Source organism: Lytechinus pictus, chromosome 7 (assembly GCF_037042905.1).
Source record: "Lytechinus pictus isolate F3 Inbred chromosome 7, Lp3.0, whole genome shotgun sequence".
Lineage (NCBI taxonomy): Eukaryota > Metazoa > Echinodermata > Echinoidea > Temnopleuroida > Toxopneustidae > Lytechinus > Lytechinus pictus.
The window spans coordinates 25,265,377-25,288,248 of NC_087251.1; the positions used below are offsets into that span (position 1 = coordinate 25,265,377).

Here is a 22,872-nt window from a genome sequence, read left to right on the forward strand (position 1 = left end):
ATGCGATTGCCAACATTTAATGAAATAGATTCCAAAAATGGATCCATTAATGTAGAAGTCATTCATTTTTTTTACAATTTGCATTACTTTCTTTCCCATAAACAATTTGTACAACCGCCATGAAAAGATGGCAAAATTAAAATCATTAGTGACCTTTTGTTTTCAAAACAAAAGTTAATATAAAATAATATAGCTTAATATATTAACACTGTCAATTAAGCATTACCATTAATCTCCAAGTACATGTACGTAATATAAAAGGAAAGAACACAGAAAATGATGTTCTAGACATTTTAAAACTTAAAACACTACTCAAGTCCGTCCTATAATATTTATTCAAATGTTGATGACTATCTTCTGTCTGTCTGTAACTTCGCTGGAGATGGAATTCATAATTCATTATCACAAATTCAAGAATTAATGCTCTTGTTTTTACAGCATTCACGGTCTCGATAAAGGCCTATTCAACCATCCCTATTCCTTGTCTTTTTCTTGATCAAATTCACAAAAACATGAAAAGTATATCAATGAACATTAAGGGAGAGACTACTGAAATATCCAATATCGAAGAATAAAATCAAGGCACAATTCAATCATATTATTTTGCCATAAGGTGCTCAACTATACCTTCAATCTAGCATGCTGAACTCTCATTACATTGATGTCTAGTAAAGTTATGACACAATTTCGGCTAAACTGGCTAACAATGCTTATGAATAAAAGCCTTTAAATTCGTGTGTTGCCCTATGATTAACTTCATATATCTCTATAAAATTGGTTGCAATAAATATTCTCATGAAAAATAACATTATCATACCAGCAAAACATTGCACATGATTTTCCAAGTAAGCCCAAGCCATGTTCACATATTATAGAATAAGCAAAACTAACAGAAAATGCATGTACTACAAAAATAGAACTGGTACTAAGGTCCTATAATTTATTACACTTTGTTATATGTGTGTACAGACATCTGGTTTTTTTTTCAATGTAAAACTTCACTTTGTTCTATTTTTTTGTTTTTGTTTTTGTTTTGCAAATGAATCCTTCTTTACATCCTATGTGAACAAGGCCAAGCTGGATAATGTTACACTGTAAAAGTAGTTTTCAAATGCTGAATTGTGCCAAGTGAGGATTTGAATTTAAAGTGCAGAAGACTGAATCTGCTTTGTACAAGATGGGCTTGTTGGAACCAAGAGACTAGATGGACAAATCATGATGAAAATATATCTCCTCCAAAGTCTTCTCTAAAGAATTGTACATAATTAGTTAATTTGCATGTGTATTAAAGGGAATCATAATACACAGTTTTACCGGTTCATTCATTAGTTCTCTCTGCTTTTTTATGAACAACAATTCAAATAAATACAGATAAGTCTGCAACAAATCAACCTTCCCCACATCAAATAATGTCTTACTTCAAAGCAATTTATGTTCATGTCATACCACAATGCAAATATTATTTATTCTTCAATGTTGAAATTCTTCTATTGGAATGGATTCACATGGTCCAGAGGTATTCCACTTAGAATTACCTGTACATTACTCTCATGGCAAGTGTAGATTGCTTTCTTTTTATTTTCATTTTTCTTTTTCTTATTATAGTGAGGAAAATACAGAGAATTATTTTAAAGGAAAGCAGACCAAAATAAAGTAAAGAGTCTATAATAAGTAAAGACTAGAAAATATTGAAGGTGATAAAACCTCATGAGAGAAACGAAAATGAAAATAGCATTTTCCTTGATTTATTACCCACATTTTACATTATCTTATGGCAACACAATACCCAACACGTACAAAAAGATGTGTCTAGCACACCTTCACTCCAAGACCAATGTGTGTGTGTGTACCAAGTCTTGTGAGCACTGGGTGAAAACTGAGGAAGTAGTTTTCCTCAGCAAGATTTGCAACCATACACCAAATCCCACAATACCTCCTTCAAGATTTATACGAGGGAGCATAAATATGAAATTATTTTGTGCTTTTTATAATTTAAAATACTACTCTTTGAAATTAGAGAATTCTTATAAATGCAAAACATGGGAAAATTACATATAAGTGAAATCTTAAATGCATGTAAAATCTTACAGATACAAAACAGTACAAAATAATTATATTCTATTGAAAGTGACACTAAATTCATATTTGGCACATTAAACATGTTTAAATCTATTGTCCATCACAAGAGCTTTTATTTGTTGGGTCCAAATCGGTCATAGACAAGTCAAAGACTAAGTTAGAAACACTTGTGTCCGAGACACAAGACACAATCACCGTCTCAAGACGCGTCTCTACACAGTCTGAAGTAAAATAGTGAAATCAACTCGTCAAAGAAAACTGACAGAATGGTCATCATAAAAATATAATGGGTGAAGAAAAATTTAAAAAGTCCTAATGGTACACCACAAGAATACCTGTTCAAGAAAATATCAAACAGAGCATTCACATTATCAAAAATACAAACATTTATTATCTTGATGTAAATACTTCCGCTTAATATCTTTGCTGTTCTATTCTTATCAAGAGAAAATATGAATTTGGTAGTATATTAGAGTAAATCAATTATATATTATCAATCTGATTAGCATTAAGTGGAGATGATACAAAAATGCATACAATGAACATTCTCCCATGCTTGTATTCAACATTATTAACATTCCAAAATATTATTAACATTCTCCCATGCTTGTATTCAACATTATTGACATTCAAAATTCAATTTTGCAGAAAATATAGCTATCATCTACATGTATCAAGATATCACATTTCTTGTCTTAATGAGTATTAACATGTCTTCATTTGTAAATTTGTATTTCCAGTTTTAGTACTTAGAGGAAATTTGTTGAAAGATCATGCATAGATAAAATTTTGTTCTTCAATTCAATTTTAGTGGAGAATAATGCTAATATCTTATAAGGAACCACCACAATGAAAAGAAAAAAAATATCAGAAGGTATTAACTTAAAAAAAAAAACACCTCATAACTATATCTCAATTATACATAACTGGCAGGGGAAATGCTGATAGTGGAACTACAATAAACTTCATTTTTTGTTAAAGGGGAAGTTCACACTGACAAAAAGTTGATTGTAAAAATAGCAACAACAAAAAAAAAAAAATTGCTGAAGGTTTGAGGAAAATCCACCAGAGAATAAAAAAGTTAGAATTTTAATCCTTTGATTTGTGATGTCATATGCAAGCAGCTTTCTTACATAGCTTATGGTTAGAAATCAATGACATGTCAATTTCTCAGAAAATGATTATTACTGTACCTTCAGTATTTCAATAGACAAATGATTTCATACCTGTTCCTAAGAAAAAAACAAAAATAAGTAATCATGAACCATTCAAAAATTGAAATTTATGCATTTTATATTATACAGTGCATATAAAAAAAAGTTTACACTTTGAAAAAGCCCTGGGAATTAAAAAATATACATGTGGGTAATTTTTTCACATATTATCTTGAGTTTGGGTCTCATATATCCAATGAAAGCAAAAGTTTTGACAGAATGTTACACTTGAGTGAGCCCTGTCCATTTTTGTAAAGCTCGCAGAAATCTGTTTGCGCAGAAATGCTTGTTTTCACGCTGTGTCAAGGGGAAAGGGTGAAATCAAACTTACCCTGCGAAACATTTCTCATACATTTCCCTTGCACTTTTAGTCAATTAAAATAAAACGGATACATTCAAGCATTTTGTAACAATTTTGCCACCCAAATTGAAATTTCAACACTTAGTAAGCACAACCTTTACCCTTTTTGTGCCAGCTGGATCTGAGGACAACTGAATCTCAACAAAAGTTTATATCAGACATCTCCAGTATTTTTTCACTAAGTTTTTATCATTTAAAGTGGGTTTACATTTCATTTTTCATTTAATACTTGTTTCTCCACACTTTTTCCAAGCTTGACAATGATTAACAAAATGAAAATCAAGCCATTTCATGTAAATCACAGCTCAGTGTAAAGTAAATATCGTCATGATGGCCTCGGTGCATGGGGGAGTGGGGTGGCGCGCAATGCACTCTTCGAAGTGTTTTGGGAAAGGAAACAAGTAAAAAAGGTAAAAGATATCTTCAAATCAATTTTACTAGCTAAATTCCACGTGTTCTTCATGATTAAGGTCTACTTTTATTCGCATAACTATTTCAAAGTTCTGTGCAAATCATTTTTCACTAACTTTTCAAAAGTGGTGCTCACTCAAGCGGAAATATTTTTCAACAGTTTTATCGTCATTTGCTTAAATGGATCTGTACCAATGTTAAAATGTGGAAAAAGCTTCAGGATATTACAAATGTATAATTTTACAGGTTCTTTTCTAAGTGTAAACTTTTTTTTGATACGCACTGTATAACTTATGGGCAGCTGCTCGTTTATGACATCACAAATCTAAAACTTAAAATTCTAATATCTTTCTTAATCTTTAATGGATTTTCCTCAAAAATTCACCAATATTTTTTTATTATTCTGCTATTTTGACAACAAACTTTTCTTCAGGGTGAAATTCCCCTATAATAAAAATCATCCTTCCTTATCAACCAGAAGCTGCATTAGTTTATACCTGGCAGTTTTGCCTGCATTATGGATATCTATATAGCAGCAATATTGACTTTGTGAAATTATCTTCTTCTTTTGTTCACCCTTTGAATATAATCCGATTAGTATCTGAAAATATGTACATATCATTTTTACATATACTTCAGACATATTTTCCTTATATACTAGTACAAGTAAAGTGTCCCAAGGAATTATACGTACACCTAAATCACTGTAAAAGGAAAAGATGAAATATGATGGAACAAATAAATTTTCCAACCTGTCCTTCATAAATAAGCAGTTCATAAAGTCGAAAGAATTGCATATAAATGAAAGAGAAAAGTATAGCCTCTGTTTTTTAACTAGTGGCTAATTGTGATCAATCATGCATGAATGATTATGAATCATTAAATGTAGTAATGCATATTTCCGGACCTTGCTGAGATAGGTTAAACATTATTAGCACATGTTTCAATGATCATGATTTATTTCTTCTTTTTTTTAATAGATGAAATATCCAGTCATTTGATATAAAATTCTTGGTATTTCAAATATGAATTACTTATATTGTAAATGTTTTTAAACAAATAAATATTTTACTACCGTGACCCATTGTCTTTTGTACAGGGGTTGGTAATTAGATTAATGTTTTACAATAAATCTGTCAAAATGAGTAATATCAACAGAAATGGAAGGCTTTAATCTCATCTCCATGACAAAAGAAGAAAAAAGTCATGGTCACTGAATCATTGCAAGTTGCACTTTAATGCTCACAGGTCTGATAATCTGCACTATTGCATTTAATGATTCTTAATCATTCATGCCTAATCACAAATTGCAACTCGGTGCAAAACAAAGGCTACGCTTTTCTCATACAACGTATATAATAACCAAAGACAGTACAAGGGGGAAGACTGGACATCTTCGGCGATTTTTTGAGATTCTCAATTTCGCTCAAGGGGAAGGGCGCCAACAAGCATTGAGTGAGTAAACCTTCACAGAGTGAAAGTGGCTACATGTATGTATAAAACATATGGGGAAAATGAGAGTGAGAGAGAGAGAGAGCACAAGGGCGGTGCATGGGGGTAATTCCACCTTTTCTTTCCCAGAAACCTCTAAGATATATTCATTTCCAATTTTAGAACAAAAAATTGAAAGAAAAAAAATGTAAAAATCGTATATTCCTTCACCCCTTTGCCATTTCTCTTATATGTTTGTACACAACCAAACATGGCGCTACGCAACTGTCTACTTTAGTCAAGGCTATCGGGCGCTCTCCCCAAGTGTTTCATTACGCCCTATATTAACTCTCCCGTCTTCCCCTTGTAGTGCCCATGTGATAACCAGGTTGTGAATTTTAGCGAAGTTCATCTTCTTCTTATAAAGTGAGAAGATTCATAGAGACATTGTACCTGCTTGAAGTGAATATGAAAACGAATGGATTTGATCATTTACTTTTCAAATGAGAAAATGTGTTTGCATCTCGGTCTTTGACCTGAAATGAACTGACATTTTATTTTACTCTCATGACGGCAATTGATACTCCTTAGGTACAAAATCAATGGGAGATGAAAAGAATAGGATAAATCAAATGGCTGATTAGAGAAAACTAAATGTTGGGTTCTTGGAAATTGCAGTATATTGACCTCAAATGATCATTGACCTTCCTTTTGTATCCTTAATGGATGCTAAATGACCAGTCACACTTGATTACCATGTTCATGTTTCATGAGTTATAACATTTAAAGAACATAATGTACTCATAGGTTAAGATTTTCAATGCTGACATCAATGCGACCATCAGAAAAGAGGCATCTTATCTATGTCTTGCTTATGCCACAAAGGCAGGACGAAAACCACCTGGTAATAATTACCATGGTATCATTATAAATTCATGAGGAAGATTCTAAACAAATCATCTGTGGGGAGCATACACATGACCAGGCAAAGTGTTCATGAAACTTTTCGATAATACCTATCCAAAAGGCTAGGGCAAAATTCATTTTCAAAGGAACCTGGTGGATAAGAATTGGTACATGGAACAGCACTGTCTGTTATGTCTGGTAGAATATATTTTATTTGTATGGTTTATGAAAAGCTGATAATAATGTTCACATGAAATAAAATATAGATTTCTCTGACATTGGGTGATATTCTCAAAGAATTGGTCTAGTAAACCCTAGGATAACTTCAGACTTATGAAGCACCAGCTACCAACTCATTTACCAAATACACTAATACTGTAGTGAAAATTTGTCACAAGAATGAGTTTTGTGAAATGAGAAGGATGATGAAAGATTTCCAATAAATTCCTTTGAATCTTTGGTACATTATCTTTTTCATGAAAGATGAATGTATTGGAGATATTGAAACAAGGCATTTCATAGAAATGTAGAATAAATTTTTCATTTAATTTGGATTTAAACCTGGGAATAATTGTGAGTGTACCACACATCAAAGCTCATGTCAAGTGGTGCCATGGTTTTACACTGTGAATAAGATTAGAATATGAGCAATCTTGTTTTATCAGTACATTTCCTTCAGACTATATAAATTTCAGCTGCCAGTTATGTTATAACGCTAGTTCATAATTTATCTATTTGCACCTTAAGAATTGCCAATAGAAATCAGGAAAATCATTTGGGATGAAAATCCTATTGAAAGGTTTAGAACCAGTAGGGCTATATTTTCCATCAATGATTAACGATGAAGAATATGTCCTTTTGTATTTAATTTTAAAAGTGAAACAACATACACATTTTTTAATGTCCTAGGTGGTGTTTAAAATAAATCTGATCAAAATTGATGCCAGTTGTTTGTTCAGCAGTGCTTAACTAAAAAACATGTAAATGTAGAACAATTAAAAACACAAACTTTCAAGAAAAAAGAATGATTATCCTTTGTGTTTTTTAAAGTTAACTTTTACAGGGCATTTTATAAATGTAAGTCATTACCATCAATATTATTATTACACTTATAATCATGGTAATGCAACCAGCAAAATTTCTTGAAATTGCGAGTTTATATGCATTTCTGATGTCCTCTGGAAATCGTGCTCCAATTCTGTGTTAAAATGCATGTAAAACCATTCAGTTTTGTCACAAAGTGCATACCAATTTCCTATTCATGCAGCGGGTACAAAGTTTGCGATAACGATGGATCTGGAAGCCTTCTACATGCTCATGAGGTACTGACAGCAACACGTAACATGTCTTGCTGTATGGTTGCCAATGTGGTTGCGTAGCTACAACTACAATGCTAAAGTTGCAGGTATTATAATGCTCTCATTGTAGCCAGAGTTTGAGTCTTAGTGCATCCACACCATTAAGATAGTAGCGAAATAGTCTCTTATCTCTCACAAAGCCAAGGTTTTGATAAAGACGCAAGGCAGGCTTGTTGGTGATCTCTGTCTCTAGAACCACCTAGACAAAAAGAGGAAAAAATAGCAAATGGTATTACAATCCAGCTCAATACTAAATTCATAAAAAACACCATAATACTAAATTCATAAACACCACACATAATATTTATTTCCAAATCTATTTTTACAAGAACAGTCACTAGTAATGAATAATGAATAAAAATCATTAAAAAAATTATGTATAACTGATTCTCACCTAAATAATTGGTTAGATTTAGATCATCTTTTTTTATCCATCCCTTTTCAAATACTAGTATCACATCTCAAGAATGAACCATTTTCAGTTATATGTACTGTACATAAATAATAGTTACATTCATATAGCACTTAAAGGGGAATCCAGCCTTGGCCATATAATGTTGTGTCTGGAAGAAGAAAAATAAATTAAACAGAATGATGAAAGTTTGAAAGAAATCGGACAAGCAATAAGAAAGTTATAGCTGCTTTAAAATTGAGATCGCTAATACTATGTAGATTTCAAATTGACAACTGGGTAAGTAAATGATGACAAGGGGCAAGGACAACTTTCCCATAGGCCATGTACTTTATTATCAGGGATTTGTGGTTTTCTCCTAAGTACCCATTCCCCTGGGGCAGTAATCTAAATATAACCCAAGTAGTATATTGTTTTATGTCCTCATGAAAGAAAATATAATTTGAAATAAAACTTTTGGGAAAAATGACATTTCAGCCAGAATATGTATTGGAGTACATGGAAGAGTAGTCCTTGCCTTACATCACTATGACATCACACATATGGCCAATTTGAAGTCTCCATGGGTATAGTGATTACCAATATTTACAACTTTTAAAAATTCATAACTTTCTTGTTGTTTGTCCAATATTGTTCAAACTTTTACCTATCACCTCGTCTGATTTTTCTTTTCCTTACAAAAACAAGTTTTTATTTGGGTTGGATTCCCCTTTAATATGCAATGTTTATAAGCACTTTACATTGTAGCGGGTAAATATTAGTACCCCGATCATCGGATCCTGACATGCTCGCACAAAATGTATGCACATTCTCCACTCCCTGAGGAGCATTCCAATAACACTTCCAAGACTCAATTGCTGGGCATACCATAAAATATGCTTTCACATCCTACTAGGTACTCATATACATATAACACCTGGGTGGAGAGTGGCAAAATGCAGATTTACCCCTTCCCAAATGATGCTAGGCCATGGTTGGATTCAAACAAACAACCCTCTGATTACCAGGCGAGAGTCAAAATCGCTACACCATGATGTTTCCACACGTATATAATGACCTCCACAGTCCTAAAATCATAATGCCCACACATAGCAACCAAACTTCAGAGCGTGGAGGCATGAAAGACATGCTGCATTAAAGAAGACAATTTACCTAGGTGTTAGGATAGTTTCGCATGCTTGATATAAAACCACTTGGTCATTCTTTATTCGGGCAGGACCCTTTTGGTCGTGTTTAATTTTGTCTGACGATTGGTCTAGTCACCAGGTGTAAATAGCGTGTAATGACCACCTGGGCTGATTAGGGCTTACTATTTCATCTAAAGCTGAATGACAAAATAAAATAAAGGCATGAATGAGTTGGATTTAGTGGGTTCAGCCCTGGTACTGGATATTGAACAAATTGGTTATCAGGCCAAGGCGAGATGAAACAAAATCATGTAAATTTATTATAGACAAAATGGAGTTGGTCTATTTCGAAGTTCAACAACATGTAAGTGTTAATTAGGCCAAGTTTATGTACCAAGGATAAAAAAAATTGTAAGATTCACCTCATCACATTCTCCTCTCACCATTGCACGGATTGCTTTCTTGACAAGACTTGAACCTGTAGAATAACACATCCATTTAAAAAGAAATATGTGAAGACCTCCATGAACAAAAATATAAAAATAACTACAATTAATTAACCCTGGTATCCTCATTAGTTAAGAACCTGCTGTACCTGTGCGCCCTACGTATGATCACATGTTATCATCACTCGTCTCCAATGAAATGCAGAATGCCTAGCTAGAAGACAGAGGGGTCCCATTTCTTTTAAGCATGGCGGCAATCCAAGGGATTCGCCCCCCTCCCCCACCTTGAATTTCAAATTTTGTACAGCAGCCTACATGTATGGGAGAGGGTTGTCAAATTTTCACAAAGAATCACCAGATGAAATACATGATTTGCCATTTGTGCTCAAAAGTTAGTGAACCACACACCACAAAATGCACTCCTTCATACTGAGAGTTGAATAGACAACAACACTACAAGGTGCGGCGAGCCAACAGAAACAAACTTCATTTATTGTAATATATTTTAGATATTGTAATATATCACCTGACTTGGCAACATGAAAACTTTAAATATGTATACATGTATTTTCTTGGTTTCATGACATTTGCTCTGGCGACAATTGCTCCGATGGAAAATTTGCATGTTAAGCCAATCATAAAACACAACCACCATAACTAAATAAACCCTAATTCTTATCTTTACATTATTCTGAACCAAAAACTCTATTGCAATCCCAACTCTAACCCTACAGTAGGCTACAGTGTATGCCCTCTGAGATATTAAGAGAGGAAAAAATGTCGCAGGAGCAAATGTCGTGTCACCATTTTCTTGTGGGGTTCAATAACTTTTGAGCACCACTGTACATGTATATCCAACATCCAGATTATAAGTAAGATTGGAATGTTTCTTGAAATTCAAATAATTCATCTATTGATCCTTTAACAACTTTGCTTCAAAAATGCTGAGATGACAGGAATATCTGGGTTTAACAACAAAAGCTGATTCAACATATGTCTTGTATGTACATAACAAACTTTCAATTGGTTTTATACTATTAATAAATATAATGAATTCCAGACTTGCAGACAAGTCTCCATCCACCCCTCTAAAAAACATAACAAGAATTTGAAAAATCATCAAAATACATAAATACATTGATTAATTAATCAATGAGAATAAATTAGTAAATAAATAAAATAAGTCCAAACAAGAATAAACAAAATTGAAAGAAATAAATTGAAGTAAAATAAAAGATAGAAATATAAATGAAAATAAAGGAATAAACATCTTTTTACATGTTTTCCATCATTACATACATGTAACAGTGTTCCAAGAAATCTGCTCTGAGTGTTTAAGTATCTTATTTAACAGAGGATACATTGTACACGTACATGTAGTTCTAGATTTGGGTTTATAGTCAATGCTAGATATAATAAGATCAAATGAGTTGGAATAAAATTATTTTATTTATACCTAAAACAATCTAGCACTGCCAAATAACTGTGCCCACTATCTTCCACCATACCTAATTTCCTTTTCCTATATTCCTCATCTACAGCTAACATAGCAATGTAGCCTCGTCTGACCATCTTTTTGTGTACATCCAGCTTACACACAATAGCTCCTACACAAGTTGAACCATGCATAGCCTGTAAAGAAAATAAACAAAAATATAATTCAATACAAAGTTTAACTTTTGTATATACATGTACGTTTGGAGTCGGACTCTGGAGAATTACCGGTAAAAGTTTAAAGGGATGGTCCGGGCTGAAAGTATTTATAGCTTAATAAATAGAGTAGAATTTACTAAGCAAAATGCCGAAAATTTCATCAAAATCGGATAACCAATAACAAAGTTATTGAATTTCAAAGTTTAGCAATATTTTGTGAAAACAGTCGTCATGAATATTCATTAGGTGTGCTGATGATGTCACATCCCCACTTGTTCTTTTGTATTTTATTATATGAAATTAGGTTTATTCAAATTTTTCCTCCAAGAACTAGAAAAATTGGATTGACAACTGATTTAGTGCATTAGATATTTATTGCTGCAACTTATTTCATTATAAGGGAGACATATTATTCACACCAGTATGAAATAATGAAAAAAATCATGATTTTATGTAATAACATAAGAAAACGGAAAGTGGAGATGTGACATCATCAGCCCAGCTAATGAATATTCATGACGACTGTTTTCACAAAATATTGCTAAACTTTAAACTTCAATAACTTTATTATTTGTTATCCGATTTTGATGAAATTTTCGGCATTTTGCTCAGTAAATTCTACTCTATGTATTAAGATATAAATATTTTCAGCCCGGACCATCCCTTTAATAAAAGTCAGAATTCAATGATACAGCATTTTTTTAATCGTTTATCCATTAGACAATTCATTTGTTTATCATTTCATCTGCTATTGAACAAATTGTACCATTCATTCATGATTTACACTGTATCTCTCAATAGGTTATTTAGTCCATCTATATGTATCAACATGTACAATATTTGTTCATTTAGTGTACATGAATTCCTATAATCATTCATTCATTCATACATTTACAAGTAATCACTCATGTTTTAACTTAAATTTCTTCCTACCTCCATGATTTAATCTATCAACTGCACATTTATCTAGTTGTGACACCCACCCTTTTCCTTTTTACCTTTGACCATTCCAAGGAGAACATTTCAAATCTAAAATGAATTAAATGATACATGCGTAATACATGTATAGACTCTTGAAAAAATAAACTTCTGAATAACAAACATGGTAAAGGTTTGAAAAGCAATATGAAACAGCTACATAATTATGGTTGCTTGTATTCTCATGTAAATTTGTTTGCTTTATTTTATACTTTTTTCATAATCCAAATACCAACAATAATGGAAAGGGAAATGTCCTAAAAGAAAACATGTTATTCTCCCTCTGCACTTAGAACTTTCTAGACAAGAGAAAAGCTGTCCAAAATGACAAGAATGCAATATTTATTTTGCACATGCACCCAGCTTAATCACATACATGTATTATGAATTATCTAAATGATAAATAATTTTAGAACCACATTCATGGGATGACTTAGCAAGCATCTGAAAGCAGGTCACTCAAATGAGAAGAAACACAAGATCCAGTCCACACTGAAGCGACCACGAAGTACACATTTTATGCAAATGTATGCGTACCAATGACGAGGATAGATTGCACGATGCGAGCAGTTTCCTGATATCATTTCTGTCTTTCATGATACATTACATGAATGTGAGACAGGGATCAGTGCAATCTACATTAGTCTTTGTACAGTAGCCTCAAAATACTTTCCTTTAATTATATATTATACAAAGCGATTACAAATTAAGAAGTACAAAACATTGTCCATTTACATGTAGATTGGATTAAGTTCATAGAATCTAGGTATGTTGGAAATAAAAAATGGTTAGACATGTACCCAAAAGGCCGCAAAATACATTGATAATTTATGTGGGTCTGTGAATGAAGTCTGAAAATATAGGTACTCTGTACATTACATGTACTGTGGTTGTAACTCACAAACTTAACATTTTCTCAAGAAATAATAATAAAATCCTATCATTATATTTCAATCAAACTTTAATGAAGCTAATCTGACATGAAACTGTACACCATACAGGGGAGGTGCTACATGTATGGGGGGGGGGGGGGGTGGGCGGGTAACCCACTTGCCCATGATATTCGAAGTGGTGAAAAAAAGGGGAGTATACAAAAATATAAAGAGAGAGGTCTTATTACTGTGTATATGTACTCAATTGAGTGACATAGGGAAAAAATGGTGTCTTAAATTCTACATGCACCTGCCAACCCCCCCCCCCCACCCTCCGAAACCCCATCAAACATTGAAATAATCTGGTGTCACTCCTTTGTAAATTAAAATTACCTCTGTGTTCTTAATCTTATATTCTTATTTTCATGGCTATGTTGTGCTTTTCTTCTTTTTTTTTCATTGTTTTTCTATATACATGTAGATCCTCTTGTTTCATCAAAATAGTTTCCCTAGTTTTATTCTGTTTTAAGATGGAATGGCCATCCTACACATTTACATATACATGTAATCATTTCAATCAAAAATTCAGTAATTCACAATTATAATTATTTCATCAAAAAATAATATCTCAAACCTATCCTAAACCAAATGTGCATAAGGTAGAAAATTCAATGTCTGTTCTTTCCTCCTTCAAAATGTTGTTTCTTTTACGGCCATGCGTCTCACCCTACAAAAAGGTGTTGTTACGTTTTTACAATTTTCATTCGGTTTTAACATACGATATCTCGTTTGAACAGAGAGATATTGTCATGAAATTGGTATCATTTTAAAGCTAAATATAGACTCTATTATGTCTGAAAAAAATTAGTGCAATAGCACATAAATTCGCGACACCACGACAGAGGTACACACAAAGTCTATAAAGAAGTCATGTTTCATATTATAAACATTCATGAATAAATTTGGTATTCCGGGAGCTTAAGACTTAATTTTGGTCTCATTTTAAAGCTTGAAGTGAGTAATATGATAATACAACTCTTTACAATTTATTTCAATTACCGGTAATTAATTTCAATCATGGTACCGATAACAAATGAGAAAAAAACTAAAATTAAAAAACACCCCAAAATTCTCGCAAAGGAACAATTTATGACACGATTTTCGGCTGTATGGAGACATATGAAATTGGTGTCATTTGAAAACCGAGTATAAGCTGTAGGGGTGATAGAATAAGCTTGCATATTATCAATTTGAGTCAGTTTACTTAATAAAATGAATAAGGTGGTGGAAGCGGTACAGATGACATGCAACTCTAGATGGGATTGTTGTTGAACATGCATAAGTGTAACTTTAGTTCTCAGGGGACTGGACCTTTGATTTTGGTCTCTTTTACAGCTAAAAATGATAATACACCTCTATATAAAATTATTAATTATGAGAAATTTAAGGTAAAAGTATTTCAAAATGTTGGATTTCGATATTTGAAATCTGCATATCAAAAAAATTAGCTTGATAGAATTATTGAATCCCCTCATATTATACAGTGCGTATAAAAAAAACGGGACAGTTTTGAAGTCTATAAAAAATTTGTTTCAAATTAAGATATCTATATTTTGATGTTAATAGATGTTCTGAAATCTTATCTTTGAAATGCCATTTAAAAAAATAAATTTTATTAATGCTTGAGCGAACACAGGACGTTTTTGTCAGGGGTTCAAGAAGAGGCTTGCCCCAAAATGGCAGAAATGAGAAATTTGATTATCAGACTTTTTGCTAATCAGCAGACTTCCTCTTAACCTTTTCATTATCTTTGCCATGATTTTCGAATTAAGCTGTCAAATTTCATTTACAAATTTATTTATTTACTTGAATTATTTAGTTTTTTCATTAAAACTTCTTTAACCTTTGAATTTCCTTCATAAGCAAGAAAAGAAGACTTTTTATCAACCCAAGCAAGAAGATTTGCATTATTAATTGGGAGAACTTGTAATAATTCAAATCATATTTTATAATGTGAAATAAATTATGTTAGGGTACCTTTAAAAAACATGAACCCTATTTTCAAGGGTTATTGATTCCTTGACCAATTTTAATTATGTGCTTGACAGGGAAAACAGGAAAGGATTCATGTCTTTCAATGGCAATGGTGTATTGAGTCAATTTTGAAGGAGCTAGATATGGCAGATCAGATAAAATGTATTTAAAAAGTTGTGAGCGAGCGAAGCGAGCAAGCAAAAATTTCTACTTTTTTATTTAAAAAATATCAAATTTTGTGATAGATTTTGACATAATATTCAGAAAATAAATCATATTTCACTTTCTATCTTTCCTTTTATTTCCCTTCCACTTTTTTTTATTGGGGGGAACATCCCGAGCCCCCGCCCATCTGTATGCCACTGTTCAAAGGCACCATAAATTTTTGTAGCACGCAATGAAAGGATTTGAGAAAAAAAAATACACGCTCTCCCATGCTTCGGTTGAAAAATTTTTGTTTTTGATTAAAGAATATTGAAAGCTAAAAGAGAACATAAAAAGAAACAACAACAGAACAATTCAAGCAAATAAACAGATTTGAAAATGAATTTTGACCGCATAATTCGAAAATGATGGCAAAGATAATGAAAAGGTTAAGAGGAAGTCTGCTGATTAGCGAGAAGTCCGATCATCATATTTATCTATTTATGCCATTTTGGCACAAGCCTCCTTTTTAACCCCAGACAAAAACATTCCGTGTTCGCTCAAGCATGAACGAAACTAAATTTTTTTAATGGCATATGAAAGATAAGACTTCAGAGCACCTATTAACACCAAAATATAGACATCATAATTTGAAACAAAATTTTTATAGACTTTTTAAATCTGTCCCGTTTTTTTTAAATACGCACTGTATATCATTTGAAAGGGAATTTCATGAGTAATACAAATCTGAGAACTAATTATTGATACGGGCAAAGAGGAATGGATGTCTAAAATAAATCATTGTGGGTCCTAAAAATTTAAACATCTTTATTCATAAAATGTGAGCATTTTACCCTACTTCATTTTTTTAATGCCATTTTTGGAATCCTCATGAAATTTCCTTTCAGAAAAAGTGTATGGATAGGGTAAATATTTTCAAAGTTATGACCATTTTTATACCGATATGTGCGCTATCATTAGATTTGGCAACGAATAACAAATGGGGCAATTTCAAGACAAATGGCCTTACATTTTCTGGTCAAAAAACTAAAAGGGGTCAAAAAACTAAAAGGCGTTCCTTTCTTTACCTGAGAAAAGATTCACTTTTATGTATTATTCAGTATTCATAAGATATTTCATAATGTGACAAGAGTTTTATAAACAATGTGTGTCTCTGACCTGATACCAGTAATTAAAATAATTATATTGTAAACAAATTTTGATTTCTTGACATCATTAAAATCTAAAATCTGTGTCAGACAAACTGAAGTTTGAAAGGTTAAAAAAGAATCTCCTATGCATAACAAAGCCTCAACACATGCCACATTTATACTCAATCTGAAGGAATTAGAAAATGAATGAATACAATACTTACCAAGAAACATAGATTTGGCCAATTGTGGATGAAATATCTGTAAGTGTATATGGAGTAAGGCTCTGATAAGTCCTTTGTTATTAGTCTTATGATATCAGGCATTTGCAGTTCTGATTCATAGGGTACTAATCTTACACAGCTATTTGAATCATCTAGTGGTATTGTATCAATGTCTTCATCATTGGGAGGAAGCTTTGTAAGGGCATAGTGGTAGTCTTCATGATAACCAAGGACAAAGTCTGATAGTGAGGATGGCAGTTCCAAGTCAGCATCATCCTCATCATCGTCTGAGTTGCATTTTGCATCCGTGAGCGACTCGTCTATATCACCATCCTGGCACGCTGCATCCGAAGGCACATCAACAACTGTGTGGGAGTGTTCCATCTGGGGGGCAATGCCATCCTGCACTCCTAATTTCTCAACCATTTGCGTAAGAGCATTCAAAGGTTCACTGATCACATGATTGTGACTTTGATGATTAAGATGGTTGTCGGATTGACAAGTCCTCTTTGATTCTTTGGTAGTGGTTTTACTTTCAACAAACTTTGTTTCAACCTTATCATCAAGTTCATGGATCCCATTACTACTTGCTCTATCTTTTCGTCGTCCTTGACGTTTTTTCCCTCTACTTTTCTTGGATGAAGTTTGATGATTGAGGGTGTCCTCTCTGTTTTTTAAGTGATCATTTCCAAAGTTCTCTGCTACATGTACTCTTTCTTGCCCATTTCTGTTGACCTCTGGTGACCCACCTTTGCTTTCTAAGCACACCAGAGGGGGTTCTGCAGCTGCTGCCATTGTCTACATCAAGTCTCTACCTAATGAGAAAAGAGAAACAGTTCTGAGAATTCAACCATAATAACAGGTTTGTCTTTATGGTAAAGATGGAAGTAGCCCCCCAAAAAACAGAACTATCCAAAGTAACTTGTTGATGACATATAAATTTGATGATTATATTTCTGTGGAATAGACCAATCATGCAAGATCATGTGGTCACGATTATTAATATGGAAGTGTACATTATAGCTTTTGTCCTTTCATGCCAAGGATGACTCTGAGCTCTTCAAATCTAGCTGGCAGTGCTGGCTCGCACACTTACTGAATATAGTTTCACAAGGGGTGGATTGATATGGTCTTTTGCTTTTAGAAGTGATTCGGTCATGAATTGCAGATGTCACTACATGTATTTCATTCTGAACTAAATGTACTTGTAATTACCCTTTCATTTGAAGTAAGTTCTGGCAGCTCTACACCTTTTTCCTGGAATTTTATAACACACCACTTATGGAGCAGCTGCTCATCTGTGACGTCACATAACCAAAACTTTAAAAATTAATAAATCTACATTGAACGGAATCATCAAATGTTCACCAATATTTTTCTCCAATGTTTCTGCTTTTACTGAAGCCAACTTATTATCAAGGCAAACTTGACCTTTAACAAGTGACAGAGAATTAAAAAGAGTATGGAACTAAATAAATATTTTCCAGATTAGATCTGCGGCCGTATTCTGAAATATGTCTTAAGAGAAATATTCTTGTATCTTTAGAGTTACAATAAAATCTGTATTCTGAAAACTCTTGTATCTTTTCTTGTAAAGTTTCTTGTAACTTTCACTAAGCGCTTATGACGTCAGAGTTACAATGATGCGTAAAGTAAAAAAACGGCGCATATCTCTGTGGGCAAGATAACATATCGAGATAAAAGGTATTCTGAAAATTCTCTCATCTTTGCATTCTGTTAACTTTCTTGCAAAAATACAAGAGGTAGGGGGCTATCGAACTTAATGTTTTTTAATAATGCGATATTTCTCACTCAACAATAACAATTTCTTGCTGCATCCTGCAAGATTATAATGTTTTACAAAAGGAGACATTATAACGACGGATTGGTAGACTTTTCAGCAATTGAAAATTGGCATTCGAGATGATGAATCTTTTCAGAGAAAATATGACTCTGAGAAAAGCCACGTGCATTTTAGCACTGTAGCGTACAAGCATAAGCGTCGGTAGCGCAAAGGAAATTACGCCGCACGTCAACAATGCGCTTAATTATTTTTTAGAAGGGACGCTTCTATTCGTTGACCGAAGCATATAAAGTGTTTAATGATTGGTTGATGAAAAATATTAGGCATGTCAGAGATAAAATAGGGGACGTCCTAACAAAGATAAGACAATTTTCAGAATACCAATTTAAGAGAAATTTTAGCAAGCTGTTATCTTGCTGAGTTACAAGAAAAGTTAAGACAATTTTCAGAATACTACCCCTGGTAATAATGGTATCTAATAAATTGGGTTTTGAAATGATATATCAAGCCTGATTCGGCTGTTCAATACATGTATGTAACGCCTCCAAAAATTCAACAAGCGCCACCATTCCATATGGCTAACTTATTTCGCAAGCCAGAACAGATAATCACAACATACACCAAACACATTGTATTGTTACAACTTACATACACAGGCACTATCAATTACCGTCCTGATTTCAACTCTAAATCCTCTTTATTAAGTCAAATTTTGCCCTTAAAAATGCAGCATATTGCCAGAGAATGCGGGGGCTTAGCTCAGATTTCAGAAGCGGGTTGCTTGGCGATACATTTCAAGATTTCATGAAATAATGAAATGGAAGATGACATTAAGTAGACAAATACATTTTTTAAAAATAAATTCAAATTCAATTTTGTGAAAAGACATTTTAGAACGAAAAATATTGCAGAAAAGCAACGTCTGTTATTTTTTATCCGATTTTGATCAAATTTTCAGCATTTTGCTCTGGGAATTTTACTCCATTAATTAAGAAATAAATATCTCCAGCCTTGACCATCCCTTTAATTTCTTATCATATTAGCTCTATAATCTTAATCATAACCTCTTTCGAGTTCGAGATAGGCTCCAGAGCCCTTTGAAGATTACAGCAGATGATGAATTCATCATAATTGTTAAATCTGCTCCTAAAATGCTAAATCAACATTTGGTATTCCATAACTTACAGATCAATGTAAAAAACATGAAAAAAAAAAGTTTTTGAGTGTATTCTCATGATTCTTATTTCTTATCATGAATCATGCTTATTTATTAGCTCTAATCTTAATCATAACATTAATAACAACCTCCTCATTAGTGATTTGTGCATTCAATTCATCAATTGTTAAATCTGCTCCTGAATCAATCTTGATTCATGAAGTATGGCAGTGAGTCCAAACTTCGCGCGTGTCCATACTTCGCGGAGGGTCATCTAAAAAACTAGCCAATATCCTTAAAATCTGACATCATCAACGTGAAAAGCGACCTAAAATTACCTTTTGGTGTAAGTTTCTTTAGGATGAGTTCAGTATTCATGAAAATATTAGCAAAAGATCGGCAAATTTGTCACCGTTAGCGCCCGTTTTGAAGAAATCTGATATTCTCAACAAGCATCACGATAGTCGATATCACCATTTTGCAAGCAGAAATCATCAAAAATGTGAGTTAAATGTGGTACTAACCGATTCTAGACTATAGGCTATAGCATTTTGCCATCAATCTGATATAAATATTTCACTTTTTGAGCTTGAGTTTTTGTTTAAATGTCCACAAAAACTTAGGTCCGCGAAGTTAGGTCACACTTTTTCTGAACGCTTTTCCAGCACAGCGCGCATTCGCCGATCAGAATATTATTTTGAGATCTCGATACCGGCGAATCCCCTTGACCTACTTTACATTTTCGTCCATGATATTATAGTTTACGATCTTGCCGTCAATGTGGTAACTATTTCTTGAATTGGTTTTGTATAAACTATAAATTATGAATATTTTGTGAAAAATTTAAGCCTGATGAATATTTTTGAAAAGTGTGCGAAGTTTGGACACCCCATCATATAGGCTACAGTACACACCATCAATTTAACTCACACTTATCGCGATGACAACAGATATACAGTAGCCAGTGATTTGGCTCATGTGCCATTCCCTTACATATATCAAGGAATCGTGATACCCCTATTCAACTTGTATACTTAGGAAGTTGAACGAACTGGCAATAGAAACGGCCTATCGATCTGTTGAGCGAGACCTCTCTGTGCAGCTGTGTGTCGCGACTTCATCAATCTTGATTGGGATTCCTCACACTCATTCTTTACTCACATAGATCCACAATTTACTTTGATTAACACTGACTCAGGTCTCAAACGACAGCAACATCACGTATCAGAAAGAAAAACGCAAAACAAACCTGTAAACTCACCAGAAAACATGAAGAAATCAAACATCAGTTTGCACCTAAAAATTGATCCCCTAGCTCGCGCTGCCGTCATATCATATACATTTTGCAGCTCAAAGAAGCTCAAGCCTGGGATGGAGTACCGTATATACCACGTACATGACATACGGTATACCGTACGTGTTATCATACCGGGTAAATGCTCTGCGCTGATAATGTTGCAAGAAAATTCAAGCATCAGTCGGGGCATCAGTCAAAAATCAAGGCGATGTGGGGGGGGGGGGGGGTGGTAGTGATAATGATTATGATGATGATGAACAGCAGTAGCGTACACAGGGGGGGGGGGGGATACAGGTGTTCAAACCCCCTTTAACTTTTTTGATACTCAAAACCCCTCCCTCATATATATTTTTTTAAACTTTTCATTCAGCTTGAACTATCCCCTTTCAAAAATCCTGGGGGCCGATTGCACGAAAAGGTCTTTGCAAGGACCGTCTTTCGTGTCGCCCATTTTTTATGATGCGCCATGTGAAACGCATTTCAAATAAATTATCTGCAAACATATTTTATTCGTCCGTTAAAATAAACAAAATATTTGTTTATAAAATGATGTGATATCTCACAAAATTGTATAAAATTTGATTTAAAAGCAAGCTTACGAATTGTATTTGTTTATCATAAATTTCAGAAACACCCCGCTAATAGCGCATCATAAAAGATGGGCGACACGAAAGACGGTCCTTGGAAAGACCCTTTCGGGCAATCGGCCCCTGCGTACGCTACTGATGAACATCATTGTATAGCGCCATTTATCTGTAAAAATATTCAAAGGAGGCAGTGGACCGATTACCTCCAAAATGTTCCCAATCAAAGGAGTAGCTATAGGGTGCAAAAGATGGAAAGGGTGATGTGAAGGTCAGGGTTGGGCTAAATTACTTTCTTCAATTACAATTGCAATTGCACTTACGTAATTGAAGAAATGTTCAATTACAATTACCTTTCAATTAAATTACAATTTTTTTCAATTACAATTACTAATTACTTTTGTCAATTACAATTACAATTAATTACTTGAAAGTCATAAATCAGATCAATTAATATTTTGTATGTATAGCGCAAGGTATAGCGCCACCCACTTTGTGCAGTTCTTTAAGCTCTTTTCTCCCTATCATGGAAAATGATACAATTTCATGAAGAGAGCACTAGTAGCTAATTAAGGGAATAAAGCAATCCAGAGTAAATTGAATAATAAATTAAGTAATAAAGTAATGTAATTGAATGTCACCTTACCTGTTACCTATAGTCCAGATGCCTATAGTGGCACATAGGGCCCGGGCCACCGAACGTCTCCACCATTGCCTATCAGAGGCCACAGCTCTGGCTTCTGTCCATGTCCTCCATCCAGCCAGGGTCCTTTTTTCTTTTTTTTTATTGAATGTAATCAAAAGTAATTGAATGTAATATAAGTCAATTACAATTTCTCAAATTCAATTACAATTACTTCCCCTTTTAGCATCCCTAAATTAGACCCCAAAAGAGCCAATCTGGAATAAAATTATTGGAAATGGTTTTTTGACTGATTTGAGTAGGTATGGGTGTCAACATTTACCAAAAAAAAGTTAGGAGGAATACGGGTTGGGGAAAGTGCTTTTTTTCAAGGTCAAAGGTCAATGACCTTTTCGTACATACTGTATAATGGTATCTCTGAGATGGAAAGGCGCAGGTTGGTGATCATGGTGTCAAAATGCACAGATTCTTACCAGAAGATCAAATGGAATAAAATTAAGTACCTAGAATGCACATTCACGCATAAAATTTAAGGCCAAAGGTCAATGACCTTTTATACTACATATACCATATTATATAATTGTATC

The 22,872-nt window shown here is 33.5% G+C and overlaps 1 protein-coding gene across 5 annotated transcripts; it reads right to left on the reverse strand.

Moving 5' to 3' along the window:
• Position 1: 1 nt before the first annotated feature.
• On the reverse strand, positions 2 to 22,385 carry LOC129264679 (N-alpha-acetyltransferase 30-like). 5 transcript variants are annotated; one of them, XM_064102324.1, is made up of 5 exons: positions 22,289 to 22,385; positions 16,802 to 17,616; positions 11,254 to 11,377; positions 9,722 to 9,777; positions 2 to 7,959 (listed from the first exon to the last, which is right to left on the reverse strand). In XM_064102324.1, the coding sequence occupies exons 2-5, from the start codon at positions 17,594 to 17,596 to the stop codon at positions 7,822 to 7,824; spliced, it is 1,113 nt and encodes a 370-aa protein (XP_063958394.1). In that variant the 5' UTR covers positions 17,597 to 17,616; positions 22,289 to 22,385; the 3' UTR covers positions 2 to 7,821. The 5 variants fall into 5 exon arrangements, with proteins under 5 accessions (XP_063958394.1, XP_054758568.1, XP_063958392.1 ...); XM_054902593.2 differs by lacking the exon at positions 22,289 to 22,385 and adding an exon at positions 21,023 to 21,266; XM_064102322.1 differs by lacking the exon at positions 22,289 to 22,385 and adding an exon at positions 21,023 to 21,184 and having other exon boundaries at positions 16,802 to 17,612.
• Positions 22,386 to 22,872: the final 487 nt, after the last annotated feature.